Here is a 19,289-nt window from a genome sequence, read left to right as displayed (position 1 = left end):
TACAACTTTCTCTCAACCAAAATTCTAAATGTATGTGTTTAAAATCTCCCCTGAATCTTGAACAGAACAGGAAAAACATCCCATGACAGCAGATATAAGCTTTGCACTTTGTGAACTTTGATTCTAAATGTATTAAGCCGCTGTCTGACAGGGCTATTGAGTCACCGAATGCACAGTTAACAGACAGCTTTGTGTCCAACACTTTTGGCACACTTCCATCATGTCATTCATTCCAGTTTGTGGTATTTTCACAGTACAGAGGGCATTACTGTACACATCATCAGCTGCCGCTGAACTCGTAACTCTTCAGGAATGATTCATCAACAATAGATACCTTCATTTTCAGTATCATAAAGGCAAAAACTTTTCCTTTTTTGCAAGTTGTGGAATAAAAATGTTGATTTGTATGATGCAGCAATGCTAATGTGGCTTTGTTTTTCACAAAATACATATTAGTATCACAGCATAAGATGCAAACAGTTACAGAACCACCAACTCACATGTTCTCCTAAATTCCCAGAGTCATTATGTCTAAATAATATGGACTCACTGAATCCTGAGACTACGTGTAGTTAAAATGTTTGCCGCTAGGAGGAGATGTTTTACCATATTTTGGCATCACGTTATTGGCTCAGTTATGCAAAGCCACACATACAAGCAAAGAAATAAAAATAAATAAATAAAAGGTTTGTTTGAGTGGGTCATTGATCGTCCAGCCTTTTTTGGGAAAAGCTTTGTGTTTTTTACTGATTCAAATTAAATAATTTATTTGCATAGCATGAGAGTTGTATACAATAAGATGAAACTTTTAAATGTTTTAAATGTTATAATACTACAAAAGGGAAAATACAGAGCAAAACACAATTATTTGCAGCTAATGAAAACGGATATAAAATTTTTAACTTTTAAAAAGCATTAAAGCATTAAATTAAACGAGGATACATTTAACAATTTTAAAGTTTTGTAGAAAAGCAATGTTTACCTCAGTGAGAATCGTCACTGCTGGCACGGAATCTTTTCAAAAGATGGATTAAACGACGTGGATGATTTAAATACTTGATTGTACTGAATAAAAATGCTCTACATGTGACAAATATAGTTTAAAGCTGTTTGCAAAGGGCCATGACACCACGTCCAGCATAGTGCGTCTGTCACCCAGAGATGTTCGCAGCAGCCAATCACGAAGCCCCACACTAAAGCGGTGCGTGCTGTCAACCAATCAGGTCGCGGCTTTTGGCGAGGTGAACTATGGTGGCGGCAATGTTATGGAGTTTCCGCTGCTCGTCTGCTTCCATGCCATCAGGTTAGACAGCTGCTAGCAGAGCGAGCTAAGCTAGAGCCACGCAAGGCCTCCAGCGGACCAGCGGACCGGGAGCTACTGACACGGACATCCTGTATGAATCTGCATGAGAACAGTTAAAATCCCAGAAATATGGTGGTTCTCAAAATTCGAGACCAGGTGAGTGATCATTGAGCCGAGAGCGGAGATGGAAGTTCGAGCTATGCTAACGCTAAGCAAGCTGGCTAGCTCCGCCATAGGAATGTAATCCGAGTCTTTTTTGGCTACTTTCTGAAATCAACCCCTCTCTTTAGGATAGAAAATAAACTGGCACCCACGCGTGGGAAATGGGGGCTGGGTGGAGGAGCGCGATTCGAGCCGCTTTTTGTACTCACGTCGGGATCACGTTTACATGAAGACGCAGACTCTTTGAGTTGTGACCACGTTAGCTTCGCAGTGTTTATCTCCAGCAAGTAGCCGCAGCCTGCGTGACATGCTACGAGCTGCTCATCTGGGGAAGTGGTCTGTTAGCACAACGAGACAAAACGCCACTAAATTAGGGCTGAAGATCCGCTTACAGCTCTAATAATTACCCGTAAATCTCCGCAATGAGGTGTGAGGTGATTGCCACAGCGGCATTACACGATCTGCTGATTTTAGTGGTTGTGACACATCAATATGTTTGCAGCGGTTCCTGGAATCGTTGGAGTCAGCTGTGAAACATGTGAACACAACCTGGAGTTGTATTGTTAAAGATGTGCAGGACAGAAGCAGGGATCTGACAGAAGATCTGTGGCTTATTCTTATTGTTTATCGTTTTCTAAATCTGTGGTTTGTGTATCAATTTATAACAGACTTCTAATGACGCTATGAATAAGTTATGTCCTTTGTGTGAGTCCTCGTTTGTTAAGTCTAATTTGAACAGTTTTAAGTGCAAATCTAAAACGTAAATGTGGAAGGCACCGATGCTAATGTTAAATGCATGAGACGACATTCGACACGTGTCTTTTATTTTAATTTGCTATATTAAACTCCTGACACCTACTTGTGGAAAACAAGAATAGCTCTCTGTTATCATTCAATGATTTTGTTTTGCACATGCCTGCTATTCTTGTCACATAAGTACGTGCATGTGTCGTTTATTGTCTGTGTGGCTGAATGATCGTGCTCCTGTGAGCTCCTGTGAGCCGCTGTCTCCATGGTGATTGTATTAACCAGCCTGGCTTGCATGAGGAGAGGAGAGGAGGTGCACAGTAGAGTCTTGCAAATCTCCTACACCGCTCATGCAGGACTGGACAACCCAAAAGCAAAAATGCACATTTGCCCTTCCCTTTTTATTCTAATGGGAGATGCAGAAGGCATTGGTATAAGCAGCACGAGTGACTCCTTGTGAATGTGTCGTCTATCCTTCCTTGTACCCTGCAGACATTCATGGGCTTTGTAATGGCTAAATGAGAGGCTTGTCTATTGGGGTTTTTTTTTTTTTTTGCTTGTTTGTTTCCTCTTAAAAGCAACAGTTTGGCAGTGCTTTCTTGATGGCAACGGTGCATTTTGTCTTGCTGTTTATCGTCGATCTGACTGCTGAAGTGCCTCGTGTGACCCCATTACCTTGTTTTGAAGGTTTTAGCACTTCTTAGCTCCAATCACTCTTCCTCTAGCGTCATTGGTTTCAGCATTAGTCTTGCGTGTGTGTTCAAGTTATTACTATCAGCTATTGGAAAGTTTTGGGTTTCCCGTTAAATCTATTCTTTTTTTCTTTTCTTTTTTTTTTTAATCTTCCAGCTGAAGTTGTTACCCATAAAAGTATTTTTGAAAGTAGAGCATTAGGATGAAAAAGGTTGATTCATAGTTGGTCCTGTCAGAAGCATGTGGCTCAACATATACCATATAAACTATTAATCACTTGCAAAGCTGTACAAACTGCAACTGGCGACTAGTTACCTTTTAAACGTCAAAGGTTTGAAGGTAATAAGTTTTTGGGGTCTTTCTACTCCTCGCTAATTTTGTTAATAATCAATTTGTGTTGTTTTTTTTCCAATCAGAAATCTATGAAAAACGGGGGCCATGCAGTGGTATGGTGGTTAACACTCTCACCTCACAGTGATAAGATCCCCCGGCACGAGTCTGTTGGGCTTTGAGGCCTTTCTGGGTGGAGTTTGCATCTTCTCCCTGTATAAGTGGGTACTCTGGTTGTCCCCACAGCCTGAAAACATGCATTGGAGGTTAATTGGTGAGCCTGAAATTGCACATACGTGTGAATATAAGTGTACCCTTCCTTTGCTGATAGACTGCTGGGATCAGCTCCAAGCCACTTCCACCATGACTTGAATTAAGCAAATAATCTCCAATGCACTGCAGCTTTCATTCAAAGAAAACACGAGCAAGCAATTTTAAAACCTGTTGTCCTTTTTGCACAGTGTGTAACCGGATCCTCCAGGTTCTTCATGTGATGCTTTGTTTTGGATACGCGGCTGCACGATGCTCATTCAGAGGGTTCGATTGCTCTCTTGACACGCGAGTGCGACGTCACATCTCGGCTGACAACCCCTATCAAAACGATTCACAGCTGCTCCCCAGAAACTACTTTTGATTGTGGCAGCAACTTGAAACTTGTCCAAAGTGAGGGAAGAGTTAAGTTTTAAGGAAAGCCAGGAATGTTCCATCTGGAAGGGATCCCCTCCACTCGCTGCTGTCCCCGGCCAAACCAGCCTCTCCCCACAGGCCGATGGAAAACGGCCAGATCAAAGGCTCCATGCTGGTGTTGTGGTGTTGGATGAGGCAGGGGAGTGCAGCAGTCTTGAGCTTTCCAATGTGACACACGGAGGCCAGTTATTACTCTGAATTACACATTTCCTGAGTTTTTTATTGGGAGACTGATCTCTGCACAGTTTCCACATGAATTTGATGAGAGATAAAACAGTAGTGCAAAGGTTTGAAGAGAGGGGATGTACGGTAATTAAAAAAAGGCAGACGTGTGTTGAGTTTGCATGTTTTCACACACTTGCCTAATAGTGGGGCTTCTTGCTAGCACGATTATGTGAGCAACGTTTTAGTTAGAATCTGCATTATGACTAACATTACAGCCATCTGCTGTTCAGTTCTGGATCTCTGTTTTGTATTTACCAGATCACCCTTCGAGTGAACATACTTGGAATAGCAGGGACTTCTTTTATGTCTGTATGTTTTCTGTTGTGTTCTTCCTGTATGTAGCACTGTACCTTCTGCCCTGTGGGCTGTATTTCCAGTCCCCCTATTATTTAAGGTCTTGTTTACATGGCAATGTTTTTCAAGTGAAAAACTTTTTTTGCATTTTTGGGATCCAGTTACACGACAACAGCAGCTCGGAGCCCATGAAAACACAAATTTTTTGAAGATTCTCCATGTAAGTGGGGGAAAGCACTGTGCATACAAGTAAATAGTAAATAGTTCTTCTGCACATGCGTGGGTAGATGGAGGATAACAACAATGGCGGCCTCCAGAGTAGTATGGCGCCCAGTCCATATTCTCCAGGGCCTTGGTGGTTCTATAGTTGACAGTTACCGTAGTAACAATACAACTTGGTCATCTGTCCATATGAATGTCCGTGTATTCCCATTGTTAATTTTTATAGCGTATTGTTCCCTGTGCTAGTGACGCAACATGAAAACTACGTTGTTTTCAGCATTTCTGCTGTTTCAGTGCGAATGGGCAAAATGGTTCTGAAAACGATGCCGCGTAAACACAAAACTTATCTTCTCGACCAAAAACGAAGCGTTTTCACTTGAATTGTGTGAACGAGGCCTGAGTGTTTGAAGCGAACAGTTCCTGTCATCTGCTCTGCAGGGATGTGACGAGTGTTTCGTTGTCAAAAAGAAGTCTATGCCAAGTTCAGTTTCAGTTCCATGTTCTGAAAACACAATTAGTCATAGAATCTCAGATATTGATACCGTCATGCGCAGCCTGTTTGACACATCTCAAGCTGTGTCAGATGCATTGGTTTATTTCACTGTTCTTGCACCCCAAAGGAGGGAGGGGCTAAATTTAACAGCTATTGAAGAATCCCAGGCAGGATTGACATGAGTCAGACTTCACAGAGGACGTCAACAGTTACCACTTTCCCTTCGCTTTTATCTTGAAAGCGTTTTGTGGATATGCTGGAGAAGCTGAGGACTTTTTTCTTTTTTTTTTTTTTTGCATCTTTACTCTCTGAAGATTCAAAGGAGATCTAACTTGTTAACATCTGCCTGAAGGCACAGAGAAGATGAGCAGCACCTGTTTAGATTGGAGCTCTCAGCCAGACCTGTGTTCATTTAGAGATTTAATATTTAGCTCTGTGTTTGAGATTAACACAGAGCCATCATCACACTTTAACGTGTGGCACAGGTCCATAGTTTCCTCAGACAAACCTTAAACTTGTTTTACTTAAGTTTGTGCCCTTTTTTTTTCTTTTTTCTTTTGACTATTTCATCAAAGAATATTTGCTGTCTGAAGAAATGAGTCGTGTGTGTATTGTGGTGCTTGATGATGAATATACTGAACTTTTTCCGACTCCAAAGGTCTGAATGTTTTCTCCATTTTGACTATTATTTGCATTGAAACCATGTTGTCACGTTGAAAATTATATGCAAATGTGTGAGATAGTGTCACTCACACGTCAGCCGGGTACATACTGAAATTTACTTTAGTCTTCTTTTCTTTCTTTTCTTTTCTTCCACAGCCTGCTTTGCTGAAAGCTATCTTCAATGTGGACCCGGATGAAGTACGCTCACTCATATTTAAAAAGGAGGATGTAAATGCACAGGTAAAACCAACAGTCGCCCGTCTTCATTTCTTTCCTCATACCGTTCATGCATAACCACAGAAAGTTAAATACCACTGTCCTTGAAAGGCCCCGTGCAGCACTTTCAGTTTGTAGCTGCTGAGTACCAAACAGAGGCACATGGTTGGTTTTTACAGTTCCACTGCATGATCTAGCTCTGCTTATTTTATTGCATTCCTCACTTTTACTGCTCTACTGGGGGGGGGTTGTTTGAAAATAAGGCCGCTTTGTACCTTCCTTCACTGGAAGGCTTTTCTGAGTTTGTTGTTTGACCCACTTTGTGCCGTGAGTTGCGATTGTCGACACTGTGTCACTGTATACATGGTAAGAGTCAAAAGCCAATATTTTCCTGTCAAACCTGGAGAACGAGTGGAAGATAAACGGAGCTATGCAAATATTTTAGGCTGGTGTGGAGGGGGGAAAAGCTGCTTTAAACAATGGCATTTTTATCACTTAGTGTAAATTACAAAGTGAGTCAGTAGGAAATAAATCACCTTCACTTCCAGGATACTTAAATTCTTCTTCATGAAGCTTGTTCTTAGTAGGCACTTGCTGGTGTTTTGCGTTGTTTTCCTGTTATTCAGAGTAAGGTCTTATTAACGCGACAACATTTTTAAGGGAAAACGAAAAACTTTGGGTCTGTTTACACGACAACGGTGCTCAGAGCCATAGAAAAGGCCTTACAAGGTGCAACTATTTTTAAAACACTGATACTGCACATGCGCACCATGGCCTTAGTAAACAGTTCTTCTGCACACGCGTAAGTAGATGGGCAATAACAACAATGGCCTCCTCCAGAGTGTCATGACGCCATGTTCTCCTGGGACTTGGTAGGTTATAGTTCAGTCATCGTAAGAGCATTCCAACTTAGTCGGCTGTCCATACAAATGTCCGTGTACTCTCCAATCTACCGTTTCCGTGTAAATGGACATCGTTTTGCCACGTAATCACAAAACTTTTCTGAAACCAAAATGCAAAATCAAAGTGTTTTCACTTGAAACCGGGATCTAAATTTAAACCCAATCGGACGCCTCCCTGCAGGTATTACACGATGGATGAGTGGCATTATAGTACACCAGCCCAAACCTTTTGTAAAATATTAAGTGCACGCTGGGTCATTTCTTTTCACAGCAATGTATGTTTCTGTTCACTTACTCCAGGACAATGAGAAGAGGACTCCGTTACATGCTGCCGCCTATCTCGGGGATGCAGAAATCATCGAGCTGCTGATTCTTTCAGGTTGGATTCTTAAAAGATTTTTTTCTCTCTTGAGGAATAATACCCAACTTACAGACATCCGTCTGAAAGCAAAATGCTTTAAGTAGCAAACACTGGCGGCGTTTTCCAGAATAGAAATGCTGAGTGTTTTCATGCCTCCGGAGAGTTTATGTGTGAAATGGCCTGAGTTAGTTGTTCATTTGTTCAGTCGCATGAATGAGCATAAAATGATGTGGTTACTGTTTCGGGAAGTTCATGATGTTCACATTGGCAATTACCTCGGGCAAATTGTTCCCCCTTTTCCTCAGTGTTTTTTGTCTAAAAGCATAATGACACCTTTGAAATCAATAAGTTGAAATGCCTCCAGACAGTTAACGTCTTTGTATCCCACAAAGTTACATGCACTCTTTTCTAAATGTTGGAAACTGTGATTTTTTTAATGGTCTGACAGCTGGTGTCCTCTGACTTGTAGGTGCAAGAGTAAACGCCAAAGATAACAAGTGGCTCACACCTTTGCACCGGGCCGTGGCCTCATGCAGCGAGGTACGGTCCTCTGGTTCTCCCTCTCACACACACACACACACACACACACACACACACCTCCGCATGCTGTTTTACACACCCCTGCGACGTGGAGCTTGAAATGACATGGTACGTTTTCTCGCAGGAGGCCGTCCAAGTGTTACTAAAACACTCGGCTGATGTAAACGCTCGAGACAAGAACTGGCAGACGCCGCTCCACATCGCCGCAGCCAATAAGGCGGTCCGCTGTGCCGAAGCCCTCGTCCCGCTACTTAGTAATGTGAACGTGTCGGACCGAGCCGGCCGAACCGCGCTGCACCACGCAGCCTTCAGTGGCCATTTGGAGGTACTTAGTTATGTTTCCTCCACTTACAAGAGCAAATCCTTCGATATGAGTTGTTTTAATTGAACAGGTTTTTACTCAGAATGAGGATCTTTCCACCCAGACACCACGTGTATTGTTTTTATTTGCAGCCTCTCACGTTAGGCTTGAGCTTTTTTTTTTTTTTTTTGTTCAAATTCCCGATCTCCTCTTACTAACAGGAAGTCCCAGCTCGCCTCGTAATAATGGCCATTGTTCCGTGTGCAACTGTTGCAACAATTGCATTTTTGCCCGTTTATGCATGAAGCCTGTGCTGACAGTGAATTACCCCGTAGTTCTGCTGAGAGGTTTCGCATCTGGGAATCTAGTCCTGGCCAAACCTGAACATCAACAAAAATAGTCTTTGTTTATTTAATCTACATTGGGTATTTAGAAACGGCTTTTAATTTTACATTCATATTTCAGTAAGACACCGTATGGTGTTGAGTCGAAGAGTCCAGGAATGTTCATCTTACAAGTATTTGCTGAGGACTTACAGGGAATGAGCCGTATTATTACTGTAATGTGCTTCAATCAAGCTTGGCAACATGACATGTTCAGTAAACGACATGTCCAGTGGCTCCAGTATTGAGGCATTGAACACAATGTTTACAGTGTATTGAAAGGCTGCAGGCTGACATCAGTAGTGTTCAGTTTTTGAGGTTCCCTTATTTTTTCTCTCATTTCTTCGTTTGCTTTCTTGCTAGATGGTGAGGCTCCTATTGTCCAGAGGAGCCAACATCAATGCTTTTGACAAGAAGGATCGCCGTGCAATCCACTGGGCAGCTTATATGGGTAAAGTTCCTCTTGTTTGTCAAAAGCCACAAGAATTTAGATTAAAAAGAAGTTTAAATGTTGATACTTACATTGTGGCTGTTCATGCAATGAAGTCAATGTCTTTTGGTCTTCAGGTCACATAGAGGTAGTGAAGCTTCTGGCTTCTCATGGAGCTGAGGTGGCCTGCAAAGATAAGAAATCTTACACTCCCCTTCATGCAGCCGCATCGAGTGGCATGATCAGTGTTGTCAAATACCTCCTGGACTTGGGGGTGGATGTAAGTTGCCTTCAAAACGTATTGTCTTTACACTACAAACTCTCCTAGATCTTATGATCAGAGGTATTTAAAAAGATCGCTCTGCATTGACTGTTGGCCGTCCTTTGTTTTGATCCCAATAGCTGTGTCATGGCTGCTTTGTTTCCTTTGGCGTTTAGATCAATGAGCCCAATGCATATGGCAACACGCCTCTGCACGTGGCCTGCTACAACGGGCAGGACGTGGTCGTGAACGAGCTCATAGAGTGCGGCGCCAACGTCAACCAGGTCAACGAGAAGGGCTTCGCACCGCTGCATTTCACTGCAGCTTCACGCCACGGAGCGCTGTGCCTCGAGCTGCTGGTGTGCAACGGGGCCGATGTCAACATCAAGGTCGGTTAAAAAGGAGTTAAGGAAATTCAATTTCAGCATTCACATATTTTCTCATTGCTTGGATGATATTATTAAACATTAAAATAAATATGTATGTTTGATTTTCATCATTTACCATCAAACTTGAAGAACATAACCGATTAAAATGTCTCATCTAAAATTATAGGGATGTTAAACAAAAATGTACTTTTTTCATTGTATTTTGTGGATGTCGGTTTATAACTTCGAGATGTTGACCTACCATGTTGCGATATCACTTAATTTCTTCTGTCACTTCAGAGTAAAGATGGTAAGACTCCTCTCCACATGACGGCCATCCACGGGAGGTTTTCTAGATCCCAAGCAATCATTGAGAATGGTGAGCTCTTTTAGAATAAAAAAGCTGCCTCCGACTTTATTTTTCTTGCTGAACTGTAAAGCCACAAAGTGCTTACTTTTCTTTTTGTTTGGTTTTTTTTTCCCCGCTCTGAAGGTGCTGAGATTGACTGTGAAGACAAGAACGGAAACACACCACTGCACATCGCAGCTCGATACGGACACGAGCTCCTCATCAACACCCTCATCACCAACAAAGCCGACACGGCAAAGTAAGTGAACCGTCCCGCTGGTTCCTTCGACTCCGTACGCCACGGAAGCGCTGCAGGCTTTCAAAGCAAAGGTATAGTTATGCAATATTTATGTGTGACGTCAAGCTGAATGGTTGTGTCTTTTCAGGCGGGGGGTTCACGGCATGTTTCCACTGCATCTGGCTGCTCTCAGTGGATTCTCCGACTGCTGCCGCAAGCTCCTGTCTTCAGGTGAGGAAAAGGTTTCTTTCTTAAGGTTTGTAGCATTCCAGGGAAGTCGATGTTACCAACAGCATAACTATAAAATGACTGCGCTACTTGTCGCTCGAATGGGTTAAATTATATAAGCTTAAGCTAAATTGCTGAAGACGTCCTTCAGTAAAAGGTTTTAGGGCTTGATATGAAACACGCTTACTGGTAAGTCTCGATATAAAGTCGGTTTGAAAATCTCGCAAAATGCGACCTGTTGAGCTTCAACCACTGATCTTAATGAGTTGCTGATCAAATTAAATCAAATATGTTAATACATTTAAATCTGCTTATAAATCGTAGATATAGAAATTTGCCAGACGATTTAAATCTTTAGAAATTTGCTGTTTATGTGTGCATGAGAGGATTTAACTACTTCCTGACTAAAGTACAGCAGTCTGATGGAGAACGTTATGATAAGACAAGTGCTAAACATCGAAATACTGTCGGTGTGTGTTGAAAATAGAAGTCGGTGTCATTAATTCTATCTTAATATTAAAATTGGGAAACTTTTTAGACCTTCTGCTCTTCAACGCTGCAAACGGCGCAGAAATTCCAAGTATCAAGAACAACTAGAACTCTTTGCTTATTCTAACTCTGGAGATTCTCGCACAACAACTCCCCAGTCGCTGATAATGACGTTTTCTCTTTTTAAGTCCAAAAGGTTGCAGCACATCTGTACAGTAAAATCTCACACACTTTGAGGGGTGTGTTCATGCTCGTCACATTTGCTCCAGTTGAAATGGAATTTTTCTTTTGTTGTTGTTATTGACCACACAAGCAGATCAAGCCCACTTGATGAGTTCTTAATATGCCTCACAATGCGCTCTCGTGCAGTTCGACTGGGATTGTAGCTGTAAGACGGACAAATCGTGGAACAGGACTGTTCGGCGCTTGTTTTTTCTTGTGTATCTTAATTGAGGAGCGTAACGTAGCCGATTTCTTTTTTTAACAATTTATGAACAATTTGAGTTCTCGGCTGGTAAGCAGCCAACTTCACCCCAAGTGTGAACACTACACAGTCATGTGTGCATTATTTTGCTGACATTCCTTTCCTCTGTGCAGGTTTTGATATTGACACTCCGGATGACTTTGGAAGGACCTGTTTACACGCTGCAGCGGCAGGAGGGTCAGTACAGGACAGATTCATGACATTACTGGCATCGGTTGTGATGTAGATGCTGAGCTGGTTAATGATTTCTTTGCTGCAATAAATCTCCGTCACCTCCTCAGAAACCTGGAATGTCTCAATCTTCTCCTCAACACCGGGGCGGACTTCAACAGAAAGGACAGCTTTGGCAGGTTTGTACAATTTTAAAGGTTTATTTGCATCAAGAGTGAAATTTGAACAAGGACCCAAGCCATGTTTGCTTTTCCAGGACCCCGCTGCACTACGCCGCTGCCAATTGTAACTACCAGTGCCTGTTTGCTCTGGTGGGCTCGGGGGCCAGCGTCAACGACCTGGACGAGCGGGGCTGCAGTCCCCTCCACTACGCCGCTGCCTCCGACACAGATGGAAAGTTAGTAGCACATTGAAAACTCAGTTTTCCTCATGGAGGTGTCGGCTGATGTTTTTGTGGATGAAAGATCATGAATGATCGGTTTTGCTGACTTAACGGTTTAACATGAAAAGCCAGCATATTGTTCCCTTGACAAGGTCTCGTTTGTTGTGTCTTAAGGTGCCTGGAATATCTACTGAGAAATGATGCACATCCAGGGATCCGGGACATTCAGGGCTACAACACAGTGCACTACGCCTCGGCGTACGGCCATCGTCTATGTCTTGAGCTGGTGAGCGCTTCAGTCCCCAGCATATGGCATGCATCATTCAGCTGCTTCTGTTAAAGTCATGTTTAACGCTTTGACCTTTCCCCTGCGTTCTGTCACAGATTGCAAGTGAAACCCCCCTGGATGTGGTGAGTGGATTCACACTGGATTTCACTGGACATTTTTCCACCAGCGCACGTATATATTAACTGTGAAGCGGTGTCAGAGAGTTGTGGCATTTCCATATATATCTATTCAAATTCCAGTAAAAACCTTTACTTTAGGGGCTGTTTTCCCCAAATCTAATTGTATGCTGTTAGCATGTCTTGTGATCTGAAGCCAGCACTGCAGTTGATGCAGAAGAGACGCGTTAAGTTGCATGTCATCTGTCTTAATGGATGAAGCATTAGCGAACGCCTGCGAGCACGGGATGAGTCATTCAAAAAATTTCACTGGGCTTGACAGGGAGAGAAATGGAGGCTTGAAAACAAACCCATGGAGACGAGATTAAAAATGATTCAATCGAATCTTTAATATGTTTTGTTTTGCAGCTCATGGAAACCTCAGGGACGGACCTCCTGAATGACTCTGACGTCCGAGCGCCCGTCAGCCCCCTGCACCTTGCTGTGAGTAACGCCTCGCTCTCTTTACCCGCCTCCAAATACACGTCATTAATCTCGACTTCCCCGTGTGGGATTCACCTTCTAGGCGTACCACGGTCACCATCAGGCGATGGAGGTCCTGGTGCAGTCTCTGCTGGATCTAGACGTGAGAAACGGCCAAGGACGTACGCCTCTGGACTTGGCTGCTTTCAAAGGTCACGTGGAGTGTGTGGACGTCCTGATCAACCAGGGAGCCTCCATACTCGTCAAAGATTTCACCTTGAAGCGAACCCCTATTCACGCTGCAGGTGGAGCCTCATAAACATCACCATATCTACAATTTAAAATTCAAATGTGATGCGCAATGAGTAATACAGAGGGTCTGTTTTCTCCTGCAGCTACAAATGGTCATTCAGAATGTTTGCGTTTGCTTATTGGAAATGCTGATCTACAAAGTGCAGTAGATATTCAAGATGGGAATGGACAGTAAGTAAAAAGGGAATTTGTATTTATTTTTCCCCCTCCTCTGCTGTTCCACGGTAAATGCTGATGTTGTCACCTGTTGTCTTGTAGGACCCCTCTGATGCTGTCGGTCCTGAGTGGACACACAGATTGTGTGTATTCCCTGCTGAATAAAGGAGCCAGTGTTGAAGCCAAAGACAAGTGGGGCAGGACGGCCCTGCATAGAGGAGTAAGGGGACGCCACTATTCTCACGCATTAAGTTATTCATAAGGGGCTTGTGCAAATTAATGACTTTCACAATGGAAGTTTCTGTTCATCTGAACAAAAATGTACTTACAGCAAGTCGCAACAGCCTCGATTAAAAACCTTTTAGTTTTGATTTTGGATGGCGTTCACAGTACACATGCCAGTTGTAAGTTTTAATCCGTCTTCAAACTTTAAACTTCATGAACTCCATATGTTGTTTCTCTCAAAATCTTGTCACATTGAAAAACTGGATGAACAGGAAGCCCAAATTATGTCAAAATAAACAAATAAATACTTGAAATCGTATCAATTGTGGGCCCTGAATCTGTAATCTATGAAAGTTGAACTTTTTGAATTACAATATGGAAATAAACGTCCATAATACTCAGATTTTTTGGAAAGGGTCTGTATGTGTGGTATATTTTTTTAGTTCCTGAAAAGGGGATTCCTGTCCTTGCTTCCATTTTTGTAATATATGCTGATGTAAAGAAAGTTTAAACCATGTACTGTGGGATATATCGCCTGCTTAGATCTGTGTCTGTACACAAGTTCTGAAAACAGGTTTTATACTGAGGAGTCATCAGAAATGCAATGTGACCACACGGCATGTAATATGCAGCTGTTTGAAGCTGTTAAAACTGAGAACAGATCAAGTTGGGACAAAGATTTAACATCCTATTGTAAGCATGTAATAACTGATGGACGATTTTTGTCCATGCACCTTTTGTTTGACACCCTTTGGACTAAAGTGTTTCCTGTCTACAGGCTGTGACCGGTCATGAAGAATGTGTGGAGGCCTTGCTTCAACACAACGCCAACTTTCTGGTGCGAGACTGTAAAGGGCGCACGCCAATCCACCTGGCGGCGGCGTTCGGACACTTGGGGGTACTGGGAGGCCTTCTGCATGCTGCCCAATCTGTGGAAACACTCCCCGTCTTAACAGACAACCAAGGCTACACCCCACTGCACTGGGCCTGCTACAATGGTACAGAGAAGAGGGTCAAACGCCTCTTAAGACAATCAATACTGTTACGGAAATGTACATTTTGTGTGTAGTCGTGTACGTCCTTGACGCGAGCATGTTGTCATGAGTATGATAAGCACTCAAGTAAATCTATTTAGAATGGTCATGCACAATTATTTGGGGTTTTTTTGTTTTTATTTTTGCACCTTGATGGAAAATGATGAAATATTTAGATGATAATGTGTTAATAGAGCTGAGATTTTTTACCTTTTTTTTTTTTTTCTTTCTTCTTTCTCACCGCAGGTCACGATACATGTGTGGAGGTTTTGCTGGAACAAGAGGTTTTTCACAAGGCCGAAGGCAATTCATTCAGCCCCCTCCACTGTGCTGTGTAAGATCCTGAGCCGTCTTCTGTCCCAATCGATGCATGCAAGGACAAAATCAGGAAGCAATTATACAACTGTTTCTTCTCTCATCCCTTCCTTCAGGATCCACGATAATGAAGGTGCTGCAGAGATGCTGATAGACACTCTAGGCCCCGCCATCGTCAGCGCTAAAGACGGCAAAAACAGGTAAACACAGTCCTACCAATACAAGCGCAACTGGTTTTGGCCTCTGATATTTTGTAAAGGGTCATAATCTGTTCTCATGCAATTTCATGAAGGACTCCCCTGCATGCCGCTGCGTTCACTGACCACGTGGAGTGCCTCCAGCTGCTGCTGAGCCACAATGCTCAGGTCAACTGTGTGGACGCTGCAGGGAAGACTCCACTCATGATGGCCGCCGAGAACGGCCAGACCAATGCTGTGGGTGCGTATGCTTCCCCACTCAAAACATATCGCAGAAGGACGTACTGATCGGTGTTGCTCGAATAAAATGTGCCGGACTGAAATAATAGGTTTGTCTTTCCTGCGTTTGCCCGTCTCAGAGTTGCTGGTGAGCAGCGCCAAGGCAGATCTGACTCTACAGGATGCTGTGAAAAACACTGCGCTTCATCTGGCCTGCAGTAAGGTGGGTATCCAGGTGGTGGCACTGTTGCATACTTACATTTACAAAAAGTAAAGCAATTGCATTATTCATCTGGAATAACAAGTCACGTTTTATTGGCTTTTCTTTAATATATTTTGGTACATTTGTGTATCTAAACAGGAAATGCTTGAAGAGGTTTCTGATTCTGTTTGGGTTTAACTTCAAGTGTGATCAGATGCACCACTGCATGCTAATCATACCATCAAATCTGCTCCAGTGTGTCATGATAATCACACATAATTCAACTTTTCTTGCTTAAGAAATTTGTCAAAGGGCTTTATGTCGCTCCCGCCCTGCATGTTCTTCACAAACAAGAAATAAAGACCTATGAATACAAGTTACTAGACTTATTGAGTGTTTGAAAGTAGATAACTTTTCTTCAGAATTTTCTAGATGATTACATCAAATCAAACAGGTGCACTTACTGGGAGTAGATGCTTTGCAAAAAGTAGATAGGCCAACCATTCTGGAATCCATGCTACTGTAAGAAATACAAAAATAACCCATATGTCATACATTTCGGCCCATGTTCTCATATTTACTGTTTACTATTTAAAAACAAAGAGATACACAAATGACCAAATACGATCACTTGCTGTACCAGGGTTTAACCTGACATGTTGTCAAAAAGATCATGCTATTGTTTTTTGGACTAATCTAGTCAATTCTATAACAAGCAGGTTCAGAAGACTAAAGCATCTCAACCAATCTCATTAATTTAAAGGAAAAAAATATTTTTCATGTAAACCTGTTATGTTCAAAACATATTTTCGTAGGGTTATGACTTGTTAATTTAGAAAATACATCCTTAAAACAGGCTTCTGTAGTTGAACAATATTAAATTATACCATATTTGTTTGTCAAAAGCATCATGCACATGTTTGTAATTCTGTTTCCTGTACCTTCTTCCTTCAGGGACATGAAACCAGTGCCTTGTTGATATTGGAGAAGATTACAGACAGAAACCTCATAAATGCCACAAACGCCGCCTTACAGACGTACGTATTCCTCACGTCGCATTAGCATCTCTCGCTGCCTTTTGACTGATGGCTCCGAGTTGTTGGATTATCGTGTAGATTTGAGTCATTGAAGAACAGGTTAACCTGTCGGCACATCTGAGATGCATCTTTCTTTTCAAGGCCTCTTCACGTGGCTGCGAGAAACGGCCTCACTGTGGTGGTACAAGAGCTGCTCGCCAAGGGAGCCAGTGTCCTTGCAGTTGACGAAAACGGTAAATTCAGTTTTGCTTCCACATTTAAGCTGGAATGGGGAGTGCTGTTGTCACTGGAAACCGAAGCAGTGAAGGACCAACTCAAGCAAAACTACTCTTACAAAGAGCTGTGGGCCCACTCTGTATTTCCAGCTGAAGTTGTATCGTTACACTGGCTGAACTGGATGAGTTGATGGACACAACCACTCGAGGAAGCGCAAACCTACGGAGTAGTTTTGTTAGGCTGAATTTTAAAAACTGTCTTTTGAGAGTTTTCCCAGACTTAAACTCCAGAGCAGCAAAAGCTCCGGACGCGACCAGTAACGTAATAATTTTTGCCATTTTAAAAGTAATAAAGCCGATTACTAAGAACCTGCCAAAAATGTAATTAAATGGTAAAAACAAATTAAATAAAATTTAGTCATGGCTGAGTGCTTGAGAGAACACAAATGATTGACAACTATCCTGCCCACTTTACCTATTTTACACAAACTGCACAAAATCTGCAAAAAAAAGGTTTGATTTCCAAGAGAAGTCTTGTTTACTACTACTTAAATCATGCAATAATCTATTGCAATATTGCCAAAGTGTTATTACGATAATGGATCGAATCTTATCACACTATTGGCTGGTTTTGTGTTATTGGTCATTATTAGATTTTTAGTTAGATGTATATGTTTAAATATGTAAAGAAAATGTTTCATTGTTTTTCAATGTTGTTTCTTGCGGTGAGTGGTTATAATGAGATTGAATAAGTGAAAGGTGATTTTTTTAATTTTTTTTTTAGAAGTTGATAAATTGATCAGGCATTCAAAAGCTACTTTTACCTCTTCTTTGAACATGTGTTAGAAGTTTTTCAGTTTTCCGACTATTTATGTTTGAAGTAAAAACTTTTTTTTAATTGAATTGTAGCCCTAAATCTACCACATGCTATTTGTCTCTATAGTTGAAGAGTTGCATTGACGATACTGAAGCTGTGCACTGATTCTGGTGTATGTGACACTAACGTGACGCCACCTCCGCAGGTTACACGCCCGCCTTGGCTTGCGCCCCCAACAAAGACGTTGCAGACTGCCTCGCCCTCATCCTGGCCACCATGATGCCTGTGTCCCCCTGCACCCCGGCGCCCACCACCCTCCCTTTCAGTGCCATTAACCACTACACCACCAGCCCCTCCAAGAGCGTCACCTTCGACAGCCTCCCGACGCTGCGCGGCGAGCACAGCTCCTACTGCAGCTTCAACAACATCAGCCACCACGACGGCTTCTACAAAGACGAGGAGCTCAATGACTCGGACTCTGAGACGTATTGAGATACGGGGAGGAAGTGACGAATGCATAAATACACACACACACTGTGTCTTAAAAGAAATCACCCACCGCAAGCTTGGGAGGGCAGAGTGAGACACAAGCCCCCGCAGGAGCCTTAAGAGTCCCCCCCCTTCCTCCTCCTCGTCAGAGCGAGTGAGGGACGAGGTGCAGCAGGCTGGCCCACATTCATCCCGAAGTCATCCAGCACTGCGTGTCCTCCAGCTCATCCCAGAACCTCTGTAACCACTGCGTCACCCAAAACGGACTTCTGGAAACTTGTTGGGGAGACGAGGAAAAACCTGTTCACAGCAATAACATGCTGAAGAGGGGCGGTCGCACTTTACGGAGAGCTGAGCCAGCAGGGACCAAAAACAGACAGACAAACAAACAAAAAAAAAAAAAACAACAACCATGTTCGATTTGCAGCACTGACACTCACTGAGGTGTTTCTATTCATCAGTTAGTGGAGATTAAAGGGCGGGTGGGTGGGTCATTTTTCATTGGCTGATATTCGCACACTACATTCGTCAGACTGCACTTGTTTCTCAAGTCTGTCAGTCATACAGGGGCAAAACATTTATTTTTTTAAATCAAGATTTTAATATACCCATTTATATGTCTTTCAAAAAAGAAGAAGAAAACCTGACTTGCTGGCCTGAGTAAGTTCCAAACATTTGATATGTGCACCGGGTTATTAAGTCGATCCACCCCACCTTTGTATATTGACCTGTCCATTGCGGTTTAGTCTTTGAAGAATAAATTATTTGTGTACTTTGGGTTTCTTTTTATGTGTTAATTTTGTGCCTTCATTAGTTACTGAGAAGACGCGGGTTTATAGAGGCAGCTGTGACAGTACAGTGATGCGCACTAGGTAAGTATTTAAACACTTGTGATAAGCACTGATCCAATCCTGAGTTCTCGTCGCTCAGCGTCGTGACGACAAACACTGTAAACCAATGAGAGGGCGGCGTTTTGATTTTCTTTGGTCTGAATATTCTTTGCTCTTCTGGTAGTCAAATGTACGTTGACAGGTTTTAATTGCTTTAATTTTGACAATAAGAAACCACTCGATTAGACATTAATTTAAAAAAAAAAAATTAAATCCCACTTCTGTCTGTTGGAGAATCCTTTTAACTGGAAATATGTACAATACGTTTGCTCGGTCCATCAGAGTGAAAAGGAGTTCTTTTTTCTTTTTCTTTTCCTTGCTTTTCCTCGAAGAAGAATGAAACTAGCGTGTATATAGAAATTGACTGTGAATTCAAAGTTCCAATGAATTC

General features: G+C 42.4%; 1 protein-coding gene across 2 annotated transcripts; it reads left to right on the top strand.

The window, feature by feature from the left end:
• Positions 1 to 1,292: 1,292 nt before the first annotated feature.
• On the top strand, positions 1,293 to 18,391 carry ankrd28b (ankyrin repeat domain 28b). 2 transcript variants are annotated; one of them, XM_080472536.1, is made up of 28 exons: positions 1,293 to 1,459; positions 5,976 to 6,059; positions 7,238 to 7,316; positions 7,768 to 7,838; positions 7,963 to 8,163; positions 8,886 to 8,973; positions 9,090 to 9,232; positions 9,391 to 9,603; positions 9,883 to 9,961; positions 10,076 to 10,190; positions 10,318 to 10,400; positions 11,484 to 11,547; positions 11,652 to 11,720; positions 11,798 to 11,938; positions 12,098 to 12,209; positions 12,308 to 12,334; positions 12,737 to 12,811; positions 12,894 to 13,095; positions 13,186 to 13,273; positions 13,361 to 13,478; positions 14,262 to 14,481; positions 14,764 to 14,851; positions 14,949 to 15,032; positions 15,125 to 15,270; positions 15,389 to 15,471; positions 16,405 to 16,487; positions 16,629 to 16,720; positions 17,725 to 18,391. In XM_080472536.1, the coding sequence occupies exons 1-28, from the start codon at positions 1,433 to 1,435 to the stop codon at positions 18,009 to 18,011; spliced, it is 3,162 nt and encodes a 1,053-aa protein (XP_080328662.1). In that variant the 5' UTR covers positions 1,293 to 1,432; the 3' UTR covers positions 18,012 to 18,391. The 2 variants fall into 2 exon arrangements, with proteins under 2 accessions (XP_080328662.1, XP_080328661.1); XM_080472535.1 differs by lacking the exon at positions 1,293 to 1,459 and adding an exon at positions 5,342 to 5,814.
• Positions 18,392 to 19,289: the final 898 nt, after the last annotated feature.

The sequence above is a fragment of the Lipophrys pholis genome (assembly GCF_963383615.2).
Source record: "Lipophrys pholis genome assembly, chromosome: 9".
Taxonomy (NCBI): Eukaryota; Metazoa; Chordata; class Actinopteri; order Blenniiformes; family Blenniidae; genus Lipophrys; species Lipophrys pholis.
Note: the sequence above shows the minus strand (reverse complement) of the source record. Positions and strands in the feature narration are given on the sequence as shown.